The sequence below is a fragment of the Labeo rohita genome, chromosome 19 (genome assembly GCF_022985175.1).
Source record: "Labeo rohita strain BAU-BD-2019 chromosome 19, IGBB_LRoh.1.0, whole genome shotgun sequence".
NCBI classification, from domain to species: domain Eukaryota; kingdom Metazoa; phylum Chordata; class Actinopteri; order Cypriniformes; family Cyprinidae; genus Labeo; species Labeo rohita.
Window position 1 is genome coordinate 27,376,650 of NC_066887.1, and position 26,150 is coordinate 27,402,799.

General features: G+C 39.1%; 1 protein-coding gene across 6 annotated transcripts; it reads right to left on the minus strand.

Moving 5' to 3' along the window:
* On the minus strand, window positions 1–24,938 carry LOC127181738 (C-type lectin domain family 4 member F-like). 6 transcript variants are annotated; one of them, XM_051136637.1, is made up of 9 exons: window positions 24,651–24,938; window positions 12,563–12,691; window positions 12,435–12,482; window positions 11,967–12,038; window positions 11,609–11,680; window positions 11,317–11,471; window positions 10,726–10,835; window positions 10,460–10,607; window positions 1–457 (listed from the first exon to the last, which is right to left on the minus strand). In XM_051136637.1, exons 1-9 carry the CDS (start codon window positions 24,724–24,726, stop codon window positions 413–415), a joined length of 855 nt encoding a protein of 284 aa, XP_050992594.1. In that variant the 5' UTR covers window positions 24,727–24,938; the 3' UTR covers window positions 1–412. The 6 variants fall into 6 exon arrangements, 1 of the variants encoding a protein (XP_050992594.1); XR_007829808.1 differs by lacking the exons at window positions 1–457; window positions 10,460–10,607; window positions 10,726–10,835; ... (4 more) ...; window positions 12,563–12,691; window positions 24,651–24,938 and adding exons at window positions 685–830; window positions 968–1,077; window positions 3,390–3,461; ... (1 more) ...; window positions 7,720–7,848; window positions 9,407–9,612; XR_007829806.1 differs by lacking the exons at window positions 1–457; window positions 10,460–10,607; window positions 10,726–10,835; ... (4 more) ...; window positions 12,563–12,691; window positions 24,651–24,938 and adding exons at window positions 685–830; window positions 968–1,077; window positions 3,390–7,639; window positions 7,720–7,848; window positions 9,407–9,613.
* Window positions 24,939–26,150: the final 1,212 nt, after the last annotated feature.

Below are 26,150 nucleotides of genomic sequence, written 5' to 3' on the forward strand. Positions count from 1 at the left end.
TTGAATTGCATATAATATTTCCATCCATTTGGATCACACAGTTGTAATATAAACAAACTAATAAACTTAAAAACAAAAATATTAATGAACGCATATTTGTCTGTCATGCATAAATGTACTAATACACTTCTTATAGTTGTCTCTTACATCGATTAGGATTTTTGTCTATGCACAGCGCTTTGAGAAATAAATGTTTTCGGACATGTTGTCAGCCTAATGAACATATCGTAACATTTGTTTGAATTGAATCTTTTTAATTTGTGAACAGGTCCACACAACTAATAATCTGAATCGACACTGCGTTCCAACCCTCAAAAGCCTGCAGACTCATTGAACTGAGAAACATTCTTTTTTGTACATATCTGATTCATAATGATCAAGGTTCAGAGCACTGACTGAATAATCATGGATGTCAGACGCAAACCAGTAAAAATAAAGGTTGTTGCAATAGTGACATCTAGTGGAGAACAGAGAGAAACAACGTCAGAGAAATCAATAATCATAGCACACAGGCACAAACATGAGACACATTTATCTTAACAACTATTATATGCAGCTTGCTATAAAGTCAGATATTAAGAAAGTGACAAGACATGTTTGGAAGACATAAAAAAGCATGTATTACAGAATGGAAACTTTTGTATGAAGTATTGAATTAAACAGCTGCAGCAGCTTCACACACCAATCTTTTCTCTTCAAAACAGTAAGCATCTGTCCAGAAATCCGTCTCTCCGTTTGGATGTCCCAGACTAGCGCAGTCTTCACCATCTGGATGAACTTTAGTCCAGTTATCAGGCTCACTGATTTCATCTTTTCGTTTTATCCAGAATCTGCAGAAAGAAAGAAAGAAAGAAAGAAAGAAAGAAAGAAAAAAAAAAAAACTCTTCTGTTTAAGTAGTGACCTGCTAATTATCTTCATTTTTTGTTAGTTTTAATGTTGTATTGTCAAGATGAATGAAGTTCTTACTCTACTGAATTGTTAAGTGGCTGGTTGTTCACCCAAACCCAGTGTCCCTCAGTGTCCAAATCATTAAGACCAAATCAGGTGGTTACTTCAACATTAGAGGTAACAAAATCCTGATAGAGAATAAATAAATAAATAAATAAATAAAAACATCATTTGTTGGTTTAAAATTGATTCATCAGGGATCTTTATCTTGGTAATCATTAGGCAACAATTTAATTAAAATGTAATAGCATGATACACTGCTGAAATTACTGTCTTATGTAACATCACACATCTAATTTAATGCTTTTGATGTGTTTGATCCCCTCCTGCCATTTACTGTTCAACAACAAGCTGTCCCTTGTGGTGGAAAAAGATGCTATTTACCCAATCTGCTGAGACCTTCAAGAACATTTTGATTGCTAAAATGTCATCAGTGGACTTAAAATGTGTTAATATAAGTACAGAGAACATATATAATTCTGATTTGTTTTCATATGAACAGTATTGATCTGTGGCTGTATCAAGTGTTTAACTGAACACACCTGCTCTGCTTTACTGTTTATGATCACTAGATGTGCTCCTAGAGTCACACAGTACACTGTGTGCAGAATTATTAGGCATGTTGATATTCTGGTCATATTTTTTTTCCAAACACATTTTACCAATTCCAAAACACATCAGTCTTAATAACTACTGTCAATTTTGTATTTAATCATTTATATGTGATATATAATTGTCCGTGAAGGCTGGAAGTGAAAAACTCCTTATATTTAGGTGTGCATAATTATTAGGCATGTTTTCTTTTACAGATAAAATGAGCCAAAAAAGATATTTAACCCAGACTGAAAAGTCCAAATTATTAAATGCCCATGAGAAGAATGCAATACTAATGCATTACAAGAATTTGCAAAGTTAAGGCTTGACCACTGGACAGCGAAATGCTTGTTGAGTCTGCATGGTCAGAAAAAACAGGTGGAGAAGAAAAGATGCATGTTAACTGCAAAAGAATTAGGAATTAAGGTGAAGAATTAGGTGTGACACCATCAGGAACCGTTTCCAGTTCTCCAGCGCCACCATTTTCCAGAACTGCAACCTACCTGGAGTCTTCAGAAGTGCAATGTGTCAGGTTCTCAGAGACTTTGCTTGGTAAAAAATCCTAAAAAATGCCCCTGACTTAATAAGAATAACAAGCTGACGTGTTGTGAAATACATGAAGACAGTTTTTTTTTTTTTTCTTTTTTCTATAGGCTTTATAGACATGAGTTGAGAGTGACTCTTGAAGGACAAGCATCACATCCTCTTGTACCTCTGATTCAAGAATTTATCTTCCAAAATCTGGCAGTAAGTTTTGGGAGTTCATGTTTAGTCTCCTATCCTGAAAAGTCTGACTTGCAGAGATGGACTAAAATGAACTCCCAAAAATTACTGCCAGATTTTGGAAGATAAATTCTTGAATCAGAGGTACAAGAGGATGTGATGCTTGTCCTTCAAGAGTCACTCTCAACTCATCTGTCTATAAAGCCTATAAAAAAAAAAAGAAAAGAAAAAATGTCTTCATGTATTTAACAACACGTCAGCTTGTTATTCTTATTAAGTCAGGAGCATTTTTTAGGATTTTTTACCAAGCAAAGTCTCTGAGAACCTGACACATTGCACTTCTGAAGACTCCAGGTAGGTTGCAGTTCTGGAAAATGGTGGCGCTGGAGAACTGGAAACGGTTCCTGATGGTGTCACACCTAATTCTTCACCTTAATTCCTAATTCCTAATTCCTAATTCCTAAAATCTTTTCTTCTCCACCTGTTTTTTCTGACCATGCAGACACAACAAGCATTTCGCTGTCCAATGGTCAAGACTTAACTTTGCAAATTCTTGTAATGCATTAGTATTGCATTCTTCTTATGGGCATTTAATAATTTGGACTTTTCAGTCTGGGTTAAATATCTTTTTTGGCTCATTTTATCTGTAAAAGAAAACATGCCTAATAATTATGCACACCTAAATATAAGGAGTTTTTCACTTCCAGCCTTCACGGACAATTATATATCACATATAAATGATTAAATACAAAATTGACAGTAGTTATTAAGACTGATGTGGTTTGGAATTGGTAAAATGTGTTTGGAAAAAAAATATGACCAGAATATCAACATGCCTAATAATTCTGCACACAGTGTAATCTCGACTCTGTGTCCAGTTCATCTTGACTGTAGAGAAGTAGTAACACTTTCCTTCAGAATGAATCCAGTGGATGGCACAAAGTGCACAACCCGTACCTTCTTTAGTAAAAGAGGTAGTAATGATTCAATAATTCATTATTTCACACTATTTCCCTCTTTATTTTAGAGAGATTTTGCTTATTTGTGAGTATTTAAGTTTTTTTTTTTTTTTTTTTTTTTTTTTTTTTTTAACTTTGCACAAGGCTAAAATCTTAAAACTTACGATTAAATCTGTTCGGCTTTCTAAGTGTCTCCTCATGCTGGTCGCGGAGCACGTCAAACTGTGCTTTGTAGTCTGCATTCACAAGGCCAAGAAAGAAAGAAAAAAAGACAATAAAGTTGAGATGAAACTGATGCGTTCTTCAGACCATGACACTAGAAGTGAATCAAAGTTTGGTTTAATGTACAGATGTTTTTAGACACTTTGTCAAAGCTTGTGCCATGAGTCTGAAAGAGAAATGCAGTCTGGTGTACTTAACCATAAGCTCTGGTTCAAAGACAGTTATGAAAAAAGGGAATCAACAAGGGTGGTTAATCAAAACTGGTTTAAGCTAAAAACAAACATAACTCGCTGTTGTTAATGCAGAGATGTATGTGGATAATGCGGAACTACACTCTGGTGTAGTTGGCTGTAAGTTCTTCAAGCTCCATGACTAATACAGAAATAAGAAGATAATGGAAGAAAAACAGACAAAGTTACTCACGTTGCCATTTCTGTGTACATGAAACTTGCTGCTGTATTGGGTGTGTAAGGACCACCCAACTGACCCAATGATGGAATTCAGCAGCGTGGGTTAAGGTATAATGCATGTAGATATTTTACCTGCACTTATGTAAAGTTTATTAGGACTAGGTTTAAATTTTATTCTAGCTCTGTGTTTAATCAGACACTTATTTTCAAGAGATCATTACTTTTTGACTGTGTATGTTGGTTATTAATTTAGATATTTAATTACGACATGATGTGCCACATGCTCCAGGATAGGTGTTAAATGTTATCATGCTCTCTGCCAAACATTACTTTGAGTTTTCCTGTTTGTGTTCTCTCTCCCTCCTATCTACAGTACTCCCCCTCCCTATACCTCTTGTTTTTAAGTATATATAATTTGAATAACAGGATGCCTCTGGAAAGAAGCTATTCTTCTCTCAGAATTGTTTTACTTCTATATTACACATCTTTTGTTTTGTATGACGCACATATGTAAGGTTTATCCTACTGGATAAACCATAACACCACCCCCTGTCAATGGATCTATATAATCTAATGTAGGAGACAATAAACTTGGAAGAAGTTTGTGAACGGACAATTGGCTTCATGTTCATAATTCTTTCCATGGGCCCATGCAAGGACTGAGAATAGTCGGATGGCATCGAAAGATAAAGAGCTAAGATATTTATTAACAAAGGGGGGCTCGTCTTTTTGGGAATTTCTACAGACAGGTGAGAAATAGTCAATAATGAATTATTCTAGCTGTCTGTTAACAAATTGATTATATTTTCATGCCGTGAATTTACACTCTGCCATATTTGGCAGAGTGGGTTATCCTCGTTTTGTGTAAGATATACGGGAAGAACAGTACTGTTTCGCAGCCGACTGTTGATCTGCAGGTTATCCTCACGATTTATATGTGGGAAGGAGAATGGATGTTTTGCAAAAGATACATTTTTCATTACCCATTCATTTTAAATGAATCTACTCTTGCTTTGTTTTGTGTTTGCCCACATGTTAGATCAAGTGTGCTGATATTTTAAAAAGCATTGTCAGTCATCAACAAAGCCAACATTATAATATAATACTGTTGATTAGATGCATGAGAATCTATAGAGCAGAAATGTACAACTGTATTTGGCTGAGAAGATTTTAGGACATTTGAGTTATGTATTGGCTCTGAAAAGTTAAAGGGAATACTTTTTTATGAAAAGTGGCAGCCACAAGAGAATTATATTGATAAATTAATAAATAATATAATGTTAAATACAGGTCTTCAAAGATATGGCTTGTATTACATTCTGTTATCTTTAGATGTATGGAGTCTGTGTCCGTTATCTCTGGGGGACATCCTAAAATGTGATAAACTGCAGAGATTGAGACTTTAGTTTGTGTTAACTAAAATAACTTGAGCATTGTGATCAATGAGAACAAGACTGACTACTTTAAACAGCCGTATTCAGCTAATAATAACAAGAAACATAGGAAAATGATTTTTTCTTGACTTTGGTTGTTACATTTGGTAGACTATTTACAAGATTTCAGTCTATATTTATAATACATAAGGACTATAGAAGTATGATATGTTCAGATCAGTCAGAATAGGTTACTGCTCTTTTCGGCATTATGCCAAAAAGGAATTGCTTGCTCTTGTCTTGCAAAGAAGAACTTGCTTTATTAAAACAAAATAAAGAACTGCTATACATGTTTTTAACTGGATGAGATTTCCTAAATTTTGGACAGTGGCACAGGATGACTGACCATAGCACAGATTGCTTATATGCAGTTGTGGTCAAAGTTTACAATGCGGTTCTCTTGAGTGTTCATTTTATAGAAGAAAACAGTCGACTTCTGGGACAGCTGACAATGGGCGATACAACATGAAGAAAGAGACATTACAGCTGTGAAAAACAGGAAAAGCTGATGGGTGATTGGCTGCACCCCCTGTAAGAGGAATCCGACACATCTGGGATGGGCTAGAATGGAGAAAGCCTGAGAAATAATGCAGACATGAAAAATCTGCCATGACAGGCAGACAGAGGAAGATAACTGCATACAGAGTCAAAACTCCAATGCCCCACTATGTCCTCATCACCAAATTACAGACTGAAAGACATAGAGAGACACTGAAACAGCCAAAACATGTTCATCTTGACTGATAATATCACGAGACTTTCATTTATTCACTCGTGGGCAGATACTGCATATACAGTGATCACTACAGAGGCCGCCTCAAAAAAAGGCTTTTTGTTTCTACCAAATTAGATGTAATATCTAAGTCTTATATTAATATTTAACTTACACTGGAAAGGTGTCTGTGGCCTCTCACGAGATCTCGGCAAAAACTCTCACAATTTATTTCCAGAACATGATGCATGATGGGATACACTAAGCCTTGAATACTGCTCCTGAGCGGAATACAAGATAGTGTGGATTTAGTGTGCGTTAAGGGCACTGCACTTTGGCATGTTTAAGACCTGGGACAGTTTTGCGCACTTACTTCCTGTCGCTTGCACGTGCTTTCAAGTGGCCAAGACCGCAAGTGTGGGTATTTGGACAAGGTATGTGTTCCCTTAACGTTGCTGAAAAGTGGTGCATTCTGAGTTCACAACAGGTGTGCTTCTAATTCTGGCAGAGGCTAAAGAGTCTCCAAGGGGGACCAACAAGGAGAATGAGTGAACTCAACTGGTGGTTTAAAAGCCCAAAGTTTGCTCACTGTTGAGTCACTGCATAGGTCTATCTTTAAAAGTTAATTTGTCAGATTATCTCGACTCTTACGCTGGATACATCACTATCACAGGCTAAAATTAAAATTAAAAAGGTAGTATAAATTATATAAGTGGAAAAAAATTTACTAAATTTAAAAGTCCTCCTGACTTTAAAAGCCTGAGGGCTGCAGTAAGTCCTCAACACAGCAAAAGTCCAGGTGACATTAGGGGTTAGTTCTTATGGTGGCCCACATCTGACTGTCCTGGTGAAAATCTAATAGTTAAATTAAGGATATCTATCTGAGGTTAAAGATATATTCATAGTTTATATTCAAGATATAAACCTAAATATTGACTGATTTAGGTTTACTGAATATGAGTAGATTTTTATCTTGATTTACAAGTGCCGTGATGAACAGAAATGCGCTAATCTTAAGTTGATTGAGAAAAATCTTGATCAAATGTTAAGGGAAGGGGAACTGGGCAGAGAGCCTTTATGATGTTTATTATATAAACAAATGGGGGAACTGTTAAATAATATCACACTCTCTGCCAAATATTACTGTGAGTCTTCCTGTTTGTGTTCTCTCTCCCTCATATCTACTGTACTCCCCCTCCCTATACCTCTTGTTTTTAAAGATATATAGTTTGAATATCAGGATGCCTCTGGAAAAAAGCACTACTACTCTTCTCCCAGAATTGTTTTACTTCTATATGGCACATCTTTTGTTTTTATGACACACATATGTAAGGTTATCCTACTGGATAAACCATAACACCACCCCCTGTCAATGGATCTATATAATCTAATGTAGGAGACAATACACTTGGAAGAAGTTTGTGAACAAACAACTGGCTTCATGTTCATAATTCTTTCCATGGGCCCAATGCTAGGATGGCATCAAAAGATAAAGAGCTAAGATATTTATTAACAATAGGTCAGCAAGAGGAGATTAGGCAAATGGCTTTCTGTGTCCTTTGCTTGTGTATGAAATATATTTTACTCACTTGTGCCATTAGTTTCTTGGGCAGACAGCTGCACTGAAGCACTGACATCTGATTAAAGACAAAAATGAAGTAAAAGTAAAGACAAAACACAAAACTAATCAGTGTGTGTGTGTGTGGTTTATACTCACACAAGATCCCTAAAATACAGAGACCCCCAAGAGCCAAAGAAATACAGACAGCAAAAGCAATCAGAAGAACTTTTTTCCATTTAGGTGGATAAACTTTCCTCTCACTTTCTTGCACTTTGGTGTTATAACCTGTAAAAATTTGATGAGATGAAGAAGAATCATTTTTGAATACTTAAATCAGTGCAGAATTTCTGCCTAGATATTTTCCTGACAATTATGAATTATTTTGAAGTCTCAGTTAAAATCCAGCTTCATCACAGTCGTCTCTTGTCTGAATGCTGCGAGTGTGTTTAGTTTGAAGAATAGAAATTACCAAAATATTTAACTTAAGAGCTTCAAACTGGATGTTTGCAATAAAACATACAAAACCACTGCTAGAAAAGTGCATTTTCACACATGGGAAAAAAAAGATATATCACTTTTTCACAGCATCATGAGAACAAAAACACTTACATTTGTCCACGGGAAGTAAAAATGACAAACTTCACATCAGTTCACACATATATATCAAGACAATATATATCGAGACAATATATCTAAATACATGTGAATTTACACACCCAAACTTGGCAACAAAGCTGAATCACAGGTGGTTTAATATATGAAATGAGGCTATAAACACATCCAGACTATTCAATTTTAATATTATTTTATTTATTTGTTATATTGAAGAGACCTTTTTCGAAAATTTAGAAAGGAAACATGATTGCTCTTCTCACAAATAAACTGTTTCTTGTTTTTCACTGGCATGTCTCTAGGTGTTGAGGACTAAGTGTATGCATTCAGGACAAGTACTTATGTATTAAAAGATTAGTTCACTTCCAGAACAAAAATTTACAGATAATGTACTCACCCCCTTATCATCCAAGATGTTCATGTCTTTCTTTCTTTAGTCGTAAAGAAACTGTTTTTTGAGGAAAACATTTCAGGATCTCTCTATCTCCCTACTTAGTTTAGACATACCCTAACTGTCATGACCAGAAAAACAGTTCACACAGAGCTGACAAGATGAGTGTTTGAACTTAAAAAGTATATAAATTGTAATTTTTTTTTTTTAGAAAATAGGCTGACTGATCGTTTCACAAGATAAGACCCTTATTCCTCAGCTGGGGTCGTTTAGAGCACTTTGAAGCTGCATTTAAACTGCAATTTGGAGGTTTTAATTTGGGGGCACCATAGAAGTCCATTATATGGAGAGAAATCCTGAAATATTTTCCTTAAAAAAACATTTCTTTATGACTGAAGAAAGAAAGACATGAACATCTGGGATGACAAGGGGGTGAGTACATTATCTGTAATTTTTTGTTCTGGAAGTGCACTAATCCTTTAATAAAATGACTTCTTGTGGAATTGGTGACTTATGATGACTTATAACTGGTTTTCACTCTTTACACCTCTGCTTTTGTCCAAAGCATCTTGCATTGCACTCAGCACTGCATGTGGACTCTTTCTTGTTGCTGAACGCATGACATTGGCATCATCTGCTGTCTAACATGAAGACTAACATGAAGAGTTTTTTAGTGAAATTATATTGTTTGATTCCCAGGGAATGCATGAACAGGCAAAATGTATACAGTGAATGCAATGCAAGTCATTACATCAAAAGTGAAACTGTTGATACAGCATTAAAATGTAAAGTATTTAAAGTAGAAAATATAAAGCATTCTGATAATATCCCTGTGCTTACCTTTGTACTGAGAGCATTTTTCATCTGACGCAACCGTTGAAAGTATGACATTAGAATTTTCATAGATCGAATCCATTTCAGGAGTCTGACAGAAGACGTGCCCTTGAAACTTGAGTGCTGCTTGAAATTATTTCAACAACAGCAACCGACAACACCTTGCCAAACAAACACTCCTGCGCCACACCGGAAATCCGATGACGTGACCAATAACAATAGAAGCAACATTCAAGGGTTTAATAATTCCAAGAACCACAAGGCTGCGACACTCAGAAAGTTTTTAGTTCTAAATGTAAGATTTATTTGAATTGTATATAACATTTCCATCCATTTGGATTACACAGTTGTAATATAAACAAACTAATAAACTTAAAAACTAAAATATTAATGAACGCATATCTGTCTGTCATGCATAAATGAAACAGGTAATATTAATGTAATAGTATTAATAAACTTCTTATAATTGTCTCCTTCATCGATTAGGATTTTTGTCTATGCACAGCGCTTTGAGAAAATGCCATCACTCCACTCATGTTTTCGGACATGTTGTCATAATGAACATATCATATCATTTATTTGAATCAAATCTTTTTAATGAATCTGTGAACAGGTCCACACAACTAATAATCTGAATCGACACTGCGTTCCAACTCTCAAAAGCCTGCAGACTAATTGAACTGAGAAACATTCTTTTTTTGTACATATCTGATTCATAATGATCAAGGTTCAGAGCACTGACTGAATAATCATATGGATGTCAGACGCAAACCAGTAAAAATAAAGGTTGTTGCGATAGTGACATCTAGTGGAGAACAGAGAGAAACAACGTCAGAGAAATCAATAATCATAGCACACAGGCACAAACATGAGACACATTTATCTTCTAAAAATTTAAGTAGTTTTCATCTATCTTAACCATTATATACAGCTTGCTATAAAGTCAAATATTAAGATTAAGTGACAAGACATGTTTGGAAGACATGAAAATGCATGTATGACAGAATGGTAACTTTTGTATGAAGTATTGAATTAAACAGCTGCAGCAGCTTCACACACCAATCTTTTCTCTTCAAAACAGTAAGCATCTGTCCAGAAATCCGTCTCTCCGTTTGGATGTCCCAGACTAGCGCAGTCTTCACCATCTGGATGAACTTTAGTCCAGTTATCAGGCTCACTGGTATCATCTTTTCGTTTTATCCAGAATCTGCAGAAAGAAAAAGAAAAAAAAAAAAAAAAACACTTCTGTTTAAGTAGTGACCTGCTAATTATCGTCCTTTTTTTTAGTTTTAGTGTTGTATTGTCAAGAATAATGAAGATCTTACTCTACTGAATTGTTAAGTGGCTGGTTATTCACCCAAACCCAGTGTCCCTCAGTGTCCAAATCATTAAGACCAATCCAGCTGGTTACTTCAACATTAGAGGTAACAAAATCCTGATAGAGAAAAAAATAAATAAATAACTGATACAATGCACAGCATTACAGAGCACAGCTATGTATAGCCTTAAAATTTTAAGTCAATGTGAATTCAAAATACACTATTTGTTGGTTTTCAATTGATTCATCAGGGATCTTTATCTTGGTAATCATTAGGCAATCATTTAATTAAAATGTTATAGCATGATACACTGCTGAAAGGACTGTCTTACGTCACACATCTAATTTAATGCTTTTGATGTGTTTGTTCCCCTCCTGCCATTTACTGTTCATGAACAAGCCGTGCCTTGTGGTGGAAAAAGATGCTATTTACCCAATCTGCTGAGACCTTCAAAGACTTAACATTTTGATTGCTAAAATGTCATCAGTGGACTTAAAATGTCTTAATATAGGCACAGAGAATATATATATACTTATGATTTGTTTCGATGTGAATAGTATTGCACTGTGGCTGTATCAAGTGTTTAACTCAACACACCTGCTCTGCTTTGCTGTTTATGATCACTAGATGTGCTCCTAGAGTCACACAGTAATCTCGACTCTGTGTCCAGTTCATCTTGACTGTAGAGAAGTAGTAACACTTTCCTCCAGAATGAATCCAGTGGATGGCACAAAGTGCACAACCTGTACTTTCTTTAGTAAAAGAGGTAGTGATGATTCAATAATTCATTATTTCACACTATTTCCCTCTTTATTTTAGAGAGATTCCGTTAATTTGTGAGTATTTAAGGTCTTTTAACTTTGCACAAGACTAAAATCTTAAGACTTACGATTAAATCTGTTCAGCTTTCTAAGTGTCTCTTCATGCTGGTTGCTGAGCACATCAAACTGTGCTTTGTAATCTGCATTCACAAGGCCAAAGAAAGAAAGAAAGAAAGAAGACACAATGAAATTGAAATGAAACTGATGCATTCTTTAGACCATGGCACTTGAAGTTAATCAAAGTTTGGTTTAATTAATGTACAGATGTTTTCAGACCCTTGTCTAAGCTTGTGTCATGAGTCTAAAATAGAAATACAGTCTGGTGTAGTTAGCCATAAGCTCTGGTTAAAATACAGTTATGAATGAAGGGAGTCAACTAGGGTGGTTAATCGAAACTGGCTTAAGCTAAAAACAAACATAACTCACTGTTGTTAATGCGGAGATGTTCTTTAACTCTGGTGTAGTTGGCTGTAAGTTCCTCAAGCTCTATTGCCATGACTGATACAGAAATAAGAAAATTATGAAAGAAAAACAGACAAAGTCACTCACGTTGCTATTTCTGTGTACATGAAACTTGCTGCTGTATTGGGTGTGTAAGGACCACCCTATTGACCCAATGATGGAATTCAGCAGTGTGGGTGAAGGTATAATGCATGTAGATATTTTACCTGCACTCCTGTAAAGTTTATTAGGATTAGGTTTAAATTTTATTCTAGCTCTGTCTTTAATCAGACACTTATTTTCAAGAGATCATTATGGCTGTGTATGTTGGTTATTAATTTAGATATTTGATTACAACATGATGTGCCACATGCTCCAGGATAGGTCAGCAGAGAAGCTTAGGGAAATGGCTTTCTGTGCCCTTTGCTTGTGTATGAAATATATTTTACTCACTTGTGCCATTAGTTTCTTGGGCAGACAGTTGCACTGAAACACTGACATCTGATTAAAGACAAAAATTAAGTAAAAGTAAAGACAAAACACAAAACTAATCTGTGTGTGTGGGTGTGGGTTATACTCACACAGGATCCCTAACATACAGAGACCCCCAAGAGCCAAAGAAATACAGACAGCAAAAACAATCAGAAGAACTTTCATCCAGTTAGGGGGATAAACCTTCTTCTCACTTTCTTGCGCTTTCGTGGTATAATCTGCGGTAAAAATTTGACGAGATGAAGAATAATAATTTCTGAATACTTAAATCATTGCAGCATTTCTGCCTAGATCTATTTCTGACTTAACAAAATAAATTACCAACACAGGACATCTTGCATCAACATAAGATTTTTTAACATATGAATTATTTTGAAGTCTCAGTTAAAATCTAGCTTCATCTTACTCGTCTCTTGTCTGAATGCTGCCAGAGTGTTTTTCATTTTTAGTCATTGTTACTGGAAAGATGTGCAAAAAATTGGTGAAAGTTTAGTTTGAAGAATACAATGAACAAAATATTCTAACTTAAAAGCTTCAAACTGGATGTTTGCAATAAAACATACAAAACCACTGCTACATTTTCACATATGGAAAAAAAATATATATATCACTTTTTCACAGCACTGTGAGAACAAAAACACTTACATGTGTCCACAGGAAGTGAAAATAACAAACTTCACATCAGTTCACACATTTAAACAATATATCCAAATACATGTGAATTACACACCCACACTTGTCAACAAAGGCTACTTCACAAATGAGAAACTTCACATCAGTTCACACATCTAACAATATATCTAAATGTGAACACACCCAAACTTGGCAACAAAGCTGCTTCACACGAATGTGCATCCATTAGCAGCTAGTTGCTGAATCACAGGTGGTTATTATATATGAAATGAGGCTATCAACACATCCAGACTTTGACTATTAAATTGTAATATTATTTTATTTATTTGTTATATTGAAGAGACCTTTTTTTTTTTTTTTTTTTTTGTTTTGTTTTGTTTTGTTAATTTAGAAAGCAAATACGATTGCTCTACTCACAAATAAATTGTTTCATGTTTTCACTGGCATGTATCTAGGTGTTGAGTTCACTTCCAGAACAAAAATTTACAGATAATGTCCTCGCCCCCTAGTCATCTAAGATGTTCATGTCTTTCTTTCTTCAGTCGTAAAGAAATTATGTTTTTTGAGGAAAACATTTCAGGATCTTTCTATAAAATGGAGTTTTTCCTCAAAAAACAATTTCTCTACGGCTGAAGAAAGAAAGACATAAGGTGTGTTCGACTTCATCCACGGCTACAGACAGCGATCAACGAGTAGCCGAGAGCAGTCGCGGGCGGAGTTGAAAACGGAGGCGTCAAGTCGGACACTTTCTGCTCTCGTTAGTGAAGCTCTTGGGGTGTTTGCATTGTCTATCACAGATTAAGTGAATTAAATGCAATATTTATCAAAAACAGACACTTTCAAAAGCATTTTCATGAGCAACAGAAACACGTTTCATATACTGCTTAATGCGCCATCTGACCAAGAATAATGATCAAAATAAACATATACTATTTAAATACTAATAAAGTGGGGTAATATATGCTTTTGTCAGTGTTTTATGATAAATCTGACTCAGTATAACATTGCAACTACAGTAAAAACACTTTTAAATGTTTAACGTGATCGCTGTCATGCGGTGAATCTGGCCAATCGTGAAACAGCCATGTGGTCATCAGAGCTCCTGCAACCGCTCTGAAGAAACTGTAGGCTCGTTTGAGATGCGCCTGGCCTTGCCTGAAATGTAGGCGAGAGTAGGCGGCTGCAGTGAGGGGAGGAGTGAAATAAGCGCAGTCAAGACGGACAGTTCTGATCTCTAGAAGTAGAACAGATACCTACGAGATCAAAGGCGGATATCGCGTTATTACACTCACGTGCTGTGTTGCTGATAAACATGATATAATTTAATCTCTGTTGTTTTTATATGAGAATAAATATGATGAACAAGACACTCAAAGTGCTTACTATTTAATTCCATACGAAATGCGTATTTATCATCCATTTTTACTTTAATACAAACGTGTATTTTAGATTTTTATAGAAATATGACAACAATCACATATGTCACGCAGAGATCGCACTGGCATAGTGTTTGGGAATATTCATGCATAATTTAAACACATAATCACATGATATTACATTAAAAAATAAAACATTTTAGAAAAGAACGGAAACATCACAGTTGTCTGAACCACAATGAGCTTTAAGTTGTGTCGTCATCCAGGCGTTTCCCATCTTGCTTTTGGTCAGCGCAGTCGGTGGAGAGCTACTGTGCCCGACTGCTCAATCCGACGCAGCTGCCTCGACGTCGCGAGATTTTTTGGCACACGTCAGCATGACATCAGAGCAAGGCGGACGTAACTCGGACACATTTCTAACCGGCATGCATCTTGCGGTGATTTGCTCATTTTAAACGAGCCTTGTGCCGGCTAAGTCAGCCGGTCGAGCTGTCGTGTATCTCAGACATTGTTAACTGCTTGCATTTGATTCCACAGACAAGTCCATATCATTTATTACAAGGACTACAAAACAATTTAGCTCGACTGTATAATGCTTTAGAGAAATTGCTTTAAGGTTCCAGTGGCAGACTCCAGCGAAAGTTTTGTGTGAATCGCTATCGCGGTACTTTGATGCCACACGTGACACTCACGAGGCGTCGGCGCCACCTGAAGTCGGACAAAATTTCTAACCGGCATGCACTGCTTCAAGTCAGAATTTGATCGAGCTGCGCAGCGCTGTCATAAGTCGAATACACCTAAAAGGACACCTATCACGGCATTCCTATATATTTCTCTATTCAGTATTATTCGGCAGCTTTGTCGCTTGCTCAGGAGCAAAACAGATAGTCGGCTATTTCGTTCTCTATAAGCGTTTAATCAGGATTTCGCAACGGGTTCGTTTCCCACAGAGTTTCTTGAACTCGAACGCGAACTCGCCATGTTGATTTATATTAGCTGATGGACTCGGAAGCGACCTGAGCAAGCACCTCAACGCCACATCATGATGTAAGCACTTTGCCCGCAATTTTCGCTGAGTTCTGCCAATGTGCCAGCATCACGAGATCTGCTTTGCCCGCTAGAAGATATCAAGAAGGGGTAAAAGCATCCACGTAACAACTGTCCATTGCACCTTTTATTTATCTCTGAAAATCTTCATGAAGCTAAACTATTATTTCTTTCATTCTCACTGCCTAATGCTATGTTGGCAAATATGCTATCGTTAAATATTGCTCGTATTTTAAGGCTAGTTATTTCAGTAATGTTGTTTGCTAGGCATGCTGTTGCTTAGGCTTATTGGTTGTATTATGACAAGCTGGTAATATTACTAGTTAAACTTACCACAGCGAGGCTGTTTTTAAATATGTTGTCAAGGCTGTCGGATGTGAAAAAGGCTTGCTGTTTTAGTATTGGGAATGCGGTCTCATTAAATTTATCCACCTATCATTTCCCAAAAAGCTGTGTTTTAGCCACATGCTTGCTCTCTCAGCTTTTTAATAAAGATCACTCTTCGCTGCTTTTCCTCTTCTGTAAGGGCATGCTGCCCCAAGTCCATGCTATTCAGAAGGTCTTGCTTTAACGCTATCACGATATTGGGATTTTGCTTGCTTGTTAAGGCTTATCTAGTGTTTCAGTATCATGTTTTTCGCTAGACCTCCTTGTATGTACCTGCTGGTACACAAACAAAACGCAGAGCTTTGCCATTTGTTTAACTCTACCCCAATTTAAAGCAACATTAAAATGGAGTATGTATTTCTGGTAAGCAAAACACCATTTTGGTATCAAATAGGAAATTGCAGCGTCGTAAATGGTCAAATGACATCAAATTACCTCATCTTTTGCGTCAAAACGGACTGCATCCAAAACAGCAGCGTGCGTATGCTAGGACGCCCACAAAGTATGCTGCTTTAGCAAATCGCGCTGCTGTTCATTGTATTTTAAAGTAGATGTGTAGCACTTAATAGCATGAAGAACAAACTGTAAATAGAGATCGATTTAAGAACTCTTTGATTCAGAAACATGCCCTGTGAGAGTTATTGTTTTTCATGTTTAAAATACAAGTAAGAATGCAATATTCTCTGAATATCCAAAAGTTTGCAAATGTTGACTATTTATAACAGTTCAACAAAAGGTAATATTAAGTGAACATTTTAAATGTAGCCTACATTTTAAACAGTATTGTAAATATTATTTTTTATTTTACAACAAACTATAGTTCCAACGAATAACCCATTCATAACTACAGCCGCTTCCTTGCTGAATGATTGAAGAGGCGACGCTCGCTCATTAATAGAGTGACTCCTGTCACCTACTGGAGATTTAGTGTAAATCTACAAGTATTGTTTAATTTGGCCATAATTTGGCCAGTATTATTACTGCTCTCCCTGCTCATTCATGACATGCTGCATGGATTGGCAGGGAGTTTTTTGCCCAGAACAGAACCATGCTGCGAAACCAAACTGTATGCTGTATGTCTGTCATTTTGACGATAGTGGTCCTGACAGAAATTAAGCATATAGCGTTAGTTCTGGCAGGTCACGTGAGTCGACCTGCCTCAGCTGACTCTCAGCTGATCACATCTACCTATAGGAATCCGACACCTATCTATCACGGCATTCTTGTATAAGCTCTATTCAGTATTATTCGGCAGCTTTGTTGATTGCTCAGGAGCAAAACACCCTCCTCCATCCCCAACTCCTCCTTTTGCCACAGTCAGGACTTGGCTTCTGATATTCCTCGTTGATTCAGACTCCTTTTATCTGAATAATGTCTTACACTTAAATATCATTAAGTACATTAATGATATCTGCTTTGTTCTGTTTTGTTTACCCTGGGGGTTATTATTGCTGCTCTCCCTGCTCATTCATGACATGCTGCATGGATGGGCAGGGAGTTTTTGCCCAGAACAGAACCATACCGCCAAACCAAACTGTACACTAACTGTCTATCATTTTGACGACAGTGGTCCTGACAGAAACATCTGGGATGACAAGGGGGTGAGTACATTATCTGTAATTTTTTTGTTGTGGAAGTGAACTAATCCTTTAAATAAATGACCTTTGGAAATGATGACTTGTAACTGGTTTTCACTCTTTACACCTCTGCTTTTATCCATAGCATCCTGCATTGCACTCAACACTGCATGTGAACTCTTTCTTGTTGCTGAACACATGACATTGGTATCATGATACTGTCTAACATGAAGACCCAGTTTTTTTTGGTGAAATGATAGTGTTTGATTCCCAGGGAATGCATGAACAGGCAAAATGTATACACTGAATGCAGTGCAAGTCATTACAGTCGTGTAAGTCATTACTGTTACGAATCTGGTCGGTGTTCTGCGGACCGCTCACCACCAGATGTCACCCTCACTCTACTTACACACAGTCTGTTGCATCCCACCCCGGACTTCATTACCCATCAGCCACCACTCGTGTCACCTGCATCCAATCAGAGACTGTATAAAAGCCCCGGACCTCCCCAGTGCACTTCATGGATTGTTGTGATTGTTAGCGTTTCCTAGTTTCCTTGTATCCCTGTATCCTAGTTCCCTGTGTTTACGTTCCTGCCTGGTCATCTCGTTTACGTTTGTCTGCCGCCTGCCTTTTCGGACTATCGCTCGCATTGTTGGACTATTCTCTTGGATTGCCCCGTTTCGGATACCGTTCGCCCCTGGTTTTACTCTCGCCTGTTTTACGGACTCCCACTGTGCTTAGCCTGCGTTGTTCCTGTTTGCTTGTTCGTCTGACCCTGCCTGCATTGACCATGTATCTGTCTCATCCCATTAATAAAAGCGTGCATATGGATCCGCTCGCCTCTCGTCTCATTCACTCCGTAACAGAACAATCCATCACAACAGGATCCAGCAGCTTCACCCCCGGACATTCAGATACAGACACCGACAGGATTCTATGCCGCATAAAACAAGGACCGCACACACTTCATCGATACATCCGTGAGTTTATTTCAATTGCCAATTATTCCACTCTCCCGGACTGTATAAAAGCTGAGATTTTCTGTGACGGCGTGAACCAGCCCCTCCGTGCGCGACTGAGACGCGAGGGCCCGCGCTCGTCGTTGGAGGCGTTTCTGAACTTTGCCCTGTTGTGTGTGGGTTCGCCGTACACCGTGGGGGTTGCGCAGAGGGAACTCGACAACACGGTAATGGCACCCGCGCGTCCCACTTGCAAATTGGTGGTCATGCCGGAGCACGATCCCACGAACACGTTTGCCGCCTGGATCGCAGGAGCGCGCTCAAGCGATGGCGGAGCCCGTTCACAAGATGGCGGCGGAAACAGAGCTCCATCACGTCACAGCTGCCATACCAGAGCTATATGGAGTTACAGCTGCATTTCCTGAGTCAAGTCAAGTTTCCAAGTCAAGTCAAGTTGCAGCTGCATTTCCTGAGTCAAGTCAAGTTTCCAAGTCAAGTTGCAGCTGTATTTCCTGAGTCAAGTCAAGTTTCCAAGTCAAGTCAAGCTGCAGCTGTATTTCCTGAGTCAAGGCAAGTTTCCAAGTCAAGTCAAGTTGCAGCTGTATTTCCTGAGTCAAGTCAAGTTCCCGAGTCAAGGCAAGTTGCTACTGTGTTTCCTGAGTTAAGTCAAGTTTCCAAGTCAAGTCAAGCTACGGCTATTGTTCCTGTGTCAAGTCAAATTACAGCTGTCGCCCCTGTCCCAAGTCAAGTTACAGCCATCTTTCCAGAGCCACTGCACAAGATGGCTGCCACGCCAGAGCCACTGCACAAGATGGCTGCCGTCTCCAAGCCACTGCACAAGATGGCTGCCATGCCAGAGCCACTGCACAAGATGGCTGCCACGCCAGAGCCACTGCACAAGATGGCCGCCGTCTCCAAGCCACTCCACAAGATGGCCGCCGTCTCCAAGCCACTCCACAATATGGCTGCCATTCCAGAACCTGTGGTCCGCACCCGGACGCCACCTGTGGTCATGATGGCCCACGTGCTGGACACACCCCTAATGACGGTATGGGCAGCTAAAGTGGTGCTCCATGTCGCGGCGGCTACCCCTGAGTCAAGTCAAGCCAAAGCTGTCATTCTCCATGAGTCAAGCCAAGTCACAGCTGTTCCCCACGAGTCAAGTCACGCTACAGCTGTTGTTTCTGAGTCAAGCCATGTTGTTCCTGAGTCAAGTCACATGACAGCTGTTGCTCCTGAGCCAAGCCATGTTGTTCATGAGTCAAGTCCCAGTACAGCGGATCTCCATGAGTCAAGCCAGGTTGTAGCAGATCCCCATGAGCCAGGTCAAGCTGCTGCTGTTATTCCAGAGCCAAGTCAAGCTTCAGCCGCTGCTCGGGAGTCAAGTCAGGCTACAGCTGTAGCTTCCAAGTTCAGTCAAGCTTCCAAGTCCAGTCAAGCTTCCAAGTCCAGCAACGTCAAGGCTGTCGTTCCTGCGTCAAGCAACCTCAAGGCTATCGTTCCTGAGCCAAGTAAAGTCATTGTTAACCTTCACAAGCCAAGTGAAGTCAGGGCCGCTCTTCCTGAGTCAAGCAACGTTACAGCCGTGGTTCCTGAGTCAAGTAAAGTCATTGATCTTCACAAGCCAGTTCAAGTCACCGCTGGTCTTCACGTGTCAGATCAAGTCACCGCTGATCTCCATGAGTCAAATCAGGTCACTACTGATCTTCACGCATCAAGTCAAGTCACAGCCGATCTCCACGAACCAAGTCAAACCACAGCTGATCGTCATGAGTCAAATGAAGTTATTGCTGCTGTTCCAGAGCCAAGTCACGTCTCGTCTGACCCCCCAGAGCCTTACCATGCCCTGTCCGATGGCCCAAAGTCAGGTCATGCCCCGTCCGACGGCCCAGAGTCAGGTCATGCCCCGTCCGACGACCCTGGGTCAAGTCACCTCTTATCAGACATCCCACGATCACGGCCTATCATGATAGCCAGCGTACTGGACCCACCACAACCTCCCGCTGCTGCTCTTCCTTTAATGGCGGTTGCCATCTGGTGTGTGTGGGCTGCACACTGTGCCCGAGGTCACGTCTGTTCACAAGTCAATCCCTGAGGCCACGTCTGTTCACCAGTCTGCTCCAGAGCTCCCGTCTGATCTCAAGCCTGCTCCAGAGTATGGGATCAAATTTCCGTCAAATGTATTGCAGTAACAGAACGAAAAGTAATAAGCGTACATAAAAAAATTAAAAAGACATGTAAAATTATAACGCACAAAAATGAAAAACAGATGCAAATTTATTTAGAAAATCAAACAACGTGGTCACGGATCGAAAAAATAATAAGCGCAAATTCAAAATGTAAACCCATTAAAAATTATATTGCACAAAACTGAAACACAAATTCTGCATTTTTCGAGTCACAAACAAATCAGGTTTTCGGCTCATATTTTATTTTTTTGTGCGCTTATGCTCTTTTCCCCTTTGCTCACGTTGTCGCGTTTTGCGCTTGAGTTTCAAAACTTTGCAGTCCAAGTTTGATGTAAATTAGGGCGGGCTTCAGTGTCACCATTGGTCCACTTCTCTAGATTGACAGCTGCTCCTCTAGCCAATCAGTCGAAGGGGGAGATTACGTCACTCCACTGCGACTCATGACTGCTGTGGCTAAAGCCGGGCGCTCACTGTGCAATTTTTTTTTTATTTTTTATTTTTTTTTAAAGTTCTTTAGGATTGCACTTGTCAGACTGTACGACAGTCAAGATGTGTTAAAAACGGGTGCGTGCAAGAAAACTTAGTCCGTAGTTTTACATTATCAACCTGTAAACGTTCAGTGTTCCGCCGTTTTAAGATGCATAACACACCGACGTGAAAACGGCGGCAGAACCGGTGTTTATCATAGCAAAGGCAACATATCAGATGAATTTCGTGAGCGGAGGACGGGATAACTGGAAATTATGTGGATACAGGGGTGTAGCGTCTGGGTATGCAGGTCCATATGGGCCCGGGCACATTGGGGACCCGCCGAGCCGAGGAGAACTTTTTAATTGAGCCCTGTCCCTGTCCATCAGAACATGTTGCAGCCATTAAAATAGCTCAGTTTTGAATTTTAATGGCAAAGTGGCTAGATTTCGTTTCGTTTCTTTATTAAGTTAATTAAGAAATATGTTTAAACCATTTTATGTTTGTTAAATTGGAGCTTTTGTTTTTTTTAAAGTAACGACCAAGCACTTCTGTGCTACAAATAATAAATATTTGAATGCATTTTTAATTAATAAACACGATGCCTCATGAAATCCATCAGAGCTAAAAAAAAAAAAAAAAAAAAAACGTCAAAACATCTCGTGGATAAGGCATAACATTTAGCCTACCTCAGAAAAGCCAACAAGCCTATAACTTTTCCAACATACTTTTCTCATAAAAAAGCCAGTTAACTGAGTTCATGCCTACCTTTTTATTGCTATTTTTCATAGTAAATGTGAAGACAGGTTTTTTTTTTTTTTGGGAGGAGTAGGCGGAATTTTCACATAAACTTTACGCAATATAACATGATTTCATTACATGAATTATTTCGTTTTAAAGTAGTAATTTAAAATATTCTATAGACATATTTATCATGTCTACTGAGTTTCGGATTAATTTTGTGAATCGCTCCTGCTCAAGACAGAGACGGCAGAAAGTGCATGCTTGATTTCTTTAACTATTACTACTACTACGAAAGCATAATGTTTTGCTAATATTGTGAGGACACACAAATAAAAGTAGACCTTTTGCAGTTCCGAGTGATGTATTACTCTTACCTTTATGAACAAAAATAGCGTATTTTAGGTTTCCAATGTTATTATAAAAAAAATGGAAGTGATCGCGCTGGTGCTTCCATGTCAGCTGCAAAGTGAGCTTTATAGCTTTCACTCTTCGCACAAACGATTGCATATGCGCTTAACAGCGCACATATATCTAGGTTAAATGTTTAAATTAATATTGTGAAATACATCAAATGTTTTATGTTTATAGCTTTTATTTTATGCAAGTCGTGTTAATTTGAGAAGGCTAAATTGATCAGACATGCTCAACTCATTGCGGCTGGCCGCTTGGTCGTTACTTTTAAAAACAAAAGCTTCAATTTAACAAACATAAAATGGTTTAAACATATTTCTCAATTAAAAAAACGAAACGAAATCTAGCCACTTTGCCATTAAAATTCAAAACTGAGCTATTTTATTGGCTTCAACATGTTCTGATAAGTTGTTGGACATGGACAGGGCTCGGGTCAGAGCTGGGCCCGTGCAGGACACTATTCGTTCCCTCGGCTCGGCGGGCCCCCAATCTGCCAGGGCCCATATGGACCTGCATACCCAGACGCTACGCCCCTGTATCCACATAATTTCCAGTTCTCCCGTCCTCCGCTCACGAAATTCATCTGATGTTGCCTTTGCTATGATAAACACCGGTTCCGCCGCTGTTTTCACGTGGGTGTGTAGTGCTGCTTATATTATTCTTCTTAAAACGCCGGTATTGTCGCCGTTTGTTTACTTTTCACCATATCCAACATTTCAGCCCCGCGTTATGCAGCTTGCAGTCACTGAACATTTACAGGTTGATAATGTAAAACTACGGACTAAGTTTTCTTGCGCGCAACCGTTTTTAACAGGTCTGTCTGACATGAGTCGCAGTGGAGTGACGTAAATCTCCCCCTTCGACTGATTGGCTAGAGGAGCAGCTGTCAATCTAGAGTAGTGGACCAATGGTGACACTGAAGCCCGCCCTAATTTACATCAAACTTGGACTGCAAAGTTTTGAAACTCAAGCGCAAAACGCGACAACGTGAACAAAGGGGAAAAGAGCATAAGCGCACAAAAAAATAAAATATGAGCGGAAAACCTGATTTGTTTGTGACTCGAAAAATGCTGAATTCGTGTTTCAGTTTTGTGCAATATAATTTTTAATGGGTTTACATTTTGAATTTGCGCTTATTATTTTTTCGATCCGTGACCACGTTGTTTGATTTTCTAAATAAATTTGCATCTGTTTTTCATTTTTGTGCGTTATAATTTTATATGTCTTTTTAATTTTTTTTATGTACGCTTATTACTTTTCGTTCTGTTACTGCAATACATTTGACGGAAATTTGATCCCATACCAGAGCTCCCATCTGATCTCAAGCCTGCTCCAGAGTTCCTCTCTGATCTCAAGCCTGCTGCAGAGCTCCCGTCTGGTCTCAAGCCTGCTCCAGAGCTCCCGTCTGGTCTCAAGTCTGCCCCAGAGGCCTTCCCCATCGGAGAAGCTGCGCCAGTGCCTCCAGAGGTGTTGACGCCTGCCGTAGAACCTCTTATGGAGGGGGCGTTAACCGCTAAACTCTCTGCTTCTCCCTTTTTTCTGTCTGCATCCTCTGTCACTGTTCTCCCCAGGTCCCAGTCTATGACGCAGCCTCCTGTTCCTCCCCGGAGGGCTGCGGCGCCTCCTGTTCCGCCCCAGAGGGCTGCTGCGCCTCCTGTTCCCCCCCGGAGGGCTGCGGCGCCTCCTGCTCCGCCTCCTGTTCCGCCCCGGAGGGCTGCAGCACCTCCTGCTCCGCCTCCTGTTCCGCCCCGGAGGGCTGCTACGCCTTCTCCCCCTATTCTGTCTGCCTCCTCTGTCCCTGCTTTCCCCAGGTCCCAGACCGTGACGCAGATTCCTGCTCCACCCTGGAGGGCGCCCGCGCCTCATGCTCTGCCTCCGGCTCCGCCCTGGAGGGCTCCTGCGCCTCCTGCTCCGCCCTGGAGGGCTCCGGCTCTGCCTCTGGCTCCGCCGTGGAGGGCCCCTGCTCCGCCTCCGCCCTGGAGGGCCCCTGCTCCGCCTCCGGCTCCGCCCTGGAGGGCTCCTGCGCCTCCTGCTCCACCTCCGGCTCCGCCCTGGAGGGTTCCTGCTCTGCCGCTCGCATTGTTGGACTATTCTCTTGGATTGCCCCGTTTCGGATACCGTTCGCCCCTGGTTTTACTCTCGCCTGTTTTACGGACTCCCACTGTGCTTAGCCTGTGTTGTTCCTGTTTGCTTGTACGTCTGACCCTGCCTGCATTGACCATGTATCTGTCTCGTCCCATTACTAAAAGCGTGCATATGGATCCGCTCGCCTCTTGTCTCATTCACTCCGTTACAATTACATCAAAAGTGTTGATACATCATTACAGTGTAAAGTATTTAAAATAGAAATTGTAAAGCATATTAATAATATCCCTGTGCTTACCTTTGCACTGAGAGCCTTTTTCACCTGATGCAACCTTTGAAAGTATGATATCAGAATTTTCATAGATCGAATCCATTTCATGAGTCTGACAGAAGACGTGTCCTTGAGACTTGAGTGCTGCTTGAAATTATTTAGAATAAGGAAGTCATAAAGTGTCATTCTTAATACAGACAGGAAGTGATGAGGTTATAAGCCAGAATAACAAATCTAGAAACTGCATGTTTGAATATGTAATGGTCTCTGAAAATAAGGCATAATGAAATGTATTTGTGTTCTTCAGGAGGGAAGAATGAGGATTCTGGCAAAAATTTAGGCATCCTAAATGAGATGATCTGTAGACTCTCTTAAAATTTCATATACTGTCTTTTCCTTTATTACCCCCAATGTTAAGAATGAAATCCCAAATGTTCAGCATGAAACTCTGTCATTTGTGTGCTAGAAATAATACATATTGATGTATTATTAATTTCTCTTGTACTGTGGAGAGAGAGAAAGATTACTGATTATTTTATCAGATGAAGAAATTGAAATGCATTAGTTTTGTTAATTTTCTCATGTGCAGTATTCATATTTGTAACATATGGACCTTATTTTAATGGAAACTTAGGCTTAATTGATGATGTGTCACCTGTTTTGTAAATGCAGGTCGGGTTTTTCCGCAAGGTGGGTCCATCATCAATGGAATGAAACTTACCTAAAAGTGCAATACTTATCTTTGTGTGCACTGAATATTAAGGAAACAGAGCTTTACTTTGTTTTATTATGAATGCCAGTTAGCCATATAGGTTCAAGATTTTTCAGAATTTGTCATTTGTAAAGTACAAGCTATTTTTCATCACACCGATGAAATGATTAATGATTATGATGGCTAGCACTCCATTTCAGAAATCTGTTAACCTTATTTTAGTTCACACCCCTCTAATTTCCTTCCTGATGCCATTATGTCAATGGCCAATTAACTGAAAACAGAGCACGGATCATGTTTGTTTTTTCTAAAAATTTCTATATTCCAAATTGAGTTTTGCTTAAATATTTTACTTTACAGAATAATAGAACAAATTCTACAATATTTACATGTTTTAAGCATTGTCCGGTCTTGTGCATTATGGCACACTTTCATTAAAGTTCTGTTTGCATGAACGTTTTGTTTTGATATAGTTTAAAGCTTCTAAATTTAAGAAACCCAAACAGAATATGATAATGATGATCTTTTGGAATTTGCTTATTTTGGAGGGGAACCACAGTTAAACCCTGTAGAGAGGCCAATATGCTCACTGAAGACCAGGAGTCAAACTTAAAGTTCTGTTGACAGTTTACTGAAAACAGAGTTCTCCACACTTCCAAATGCTGTAGAAAATGAGCTAGCTTCAAACTAACCTAAAATACAGTATAGAAACACTAGTACTTACATAGTTGATGTAATTTCTAAAGGTTATAATAGACTAACAGTCCAGCAACATCCAAACATGGTATTTTGTCCCCTTACGCAAGTTACTTGAC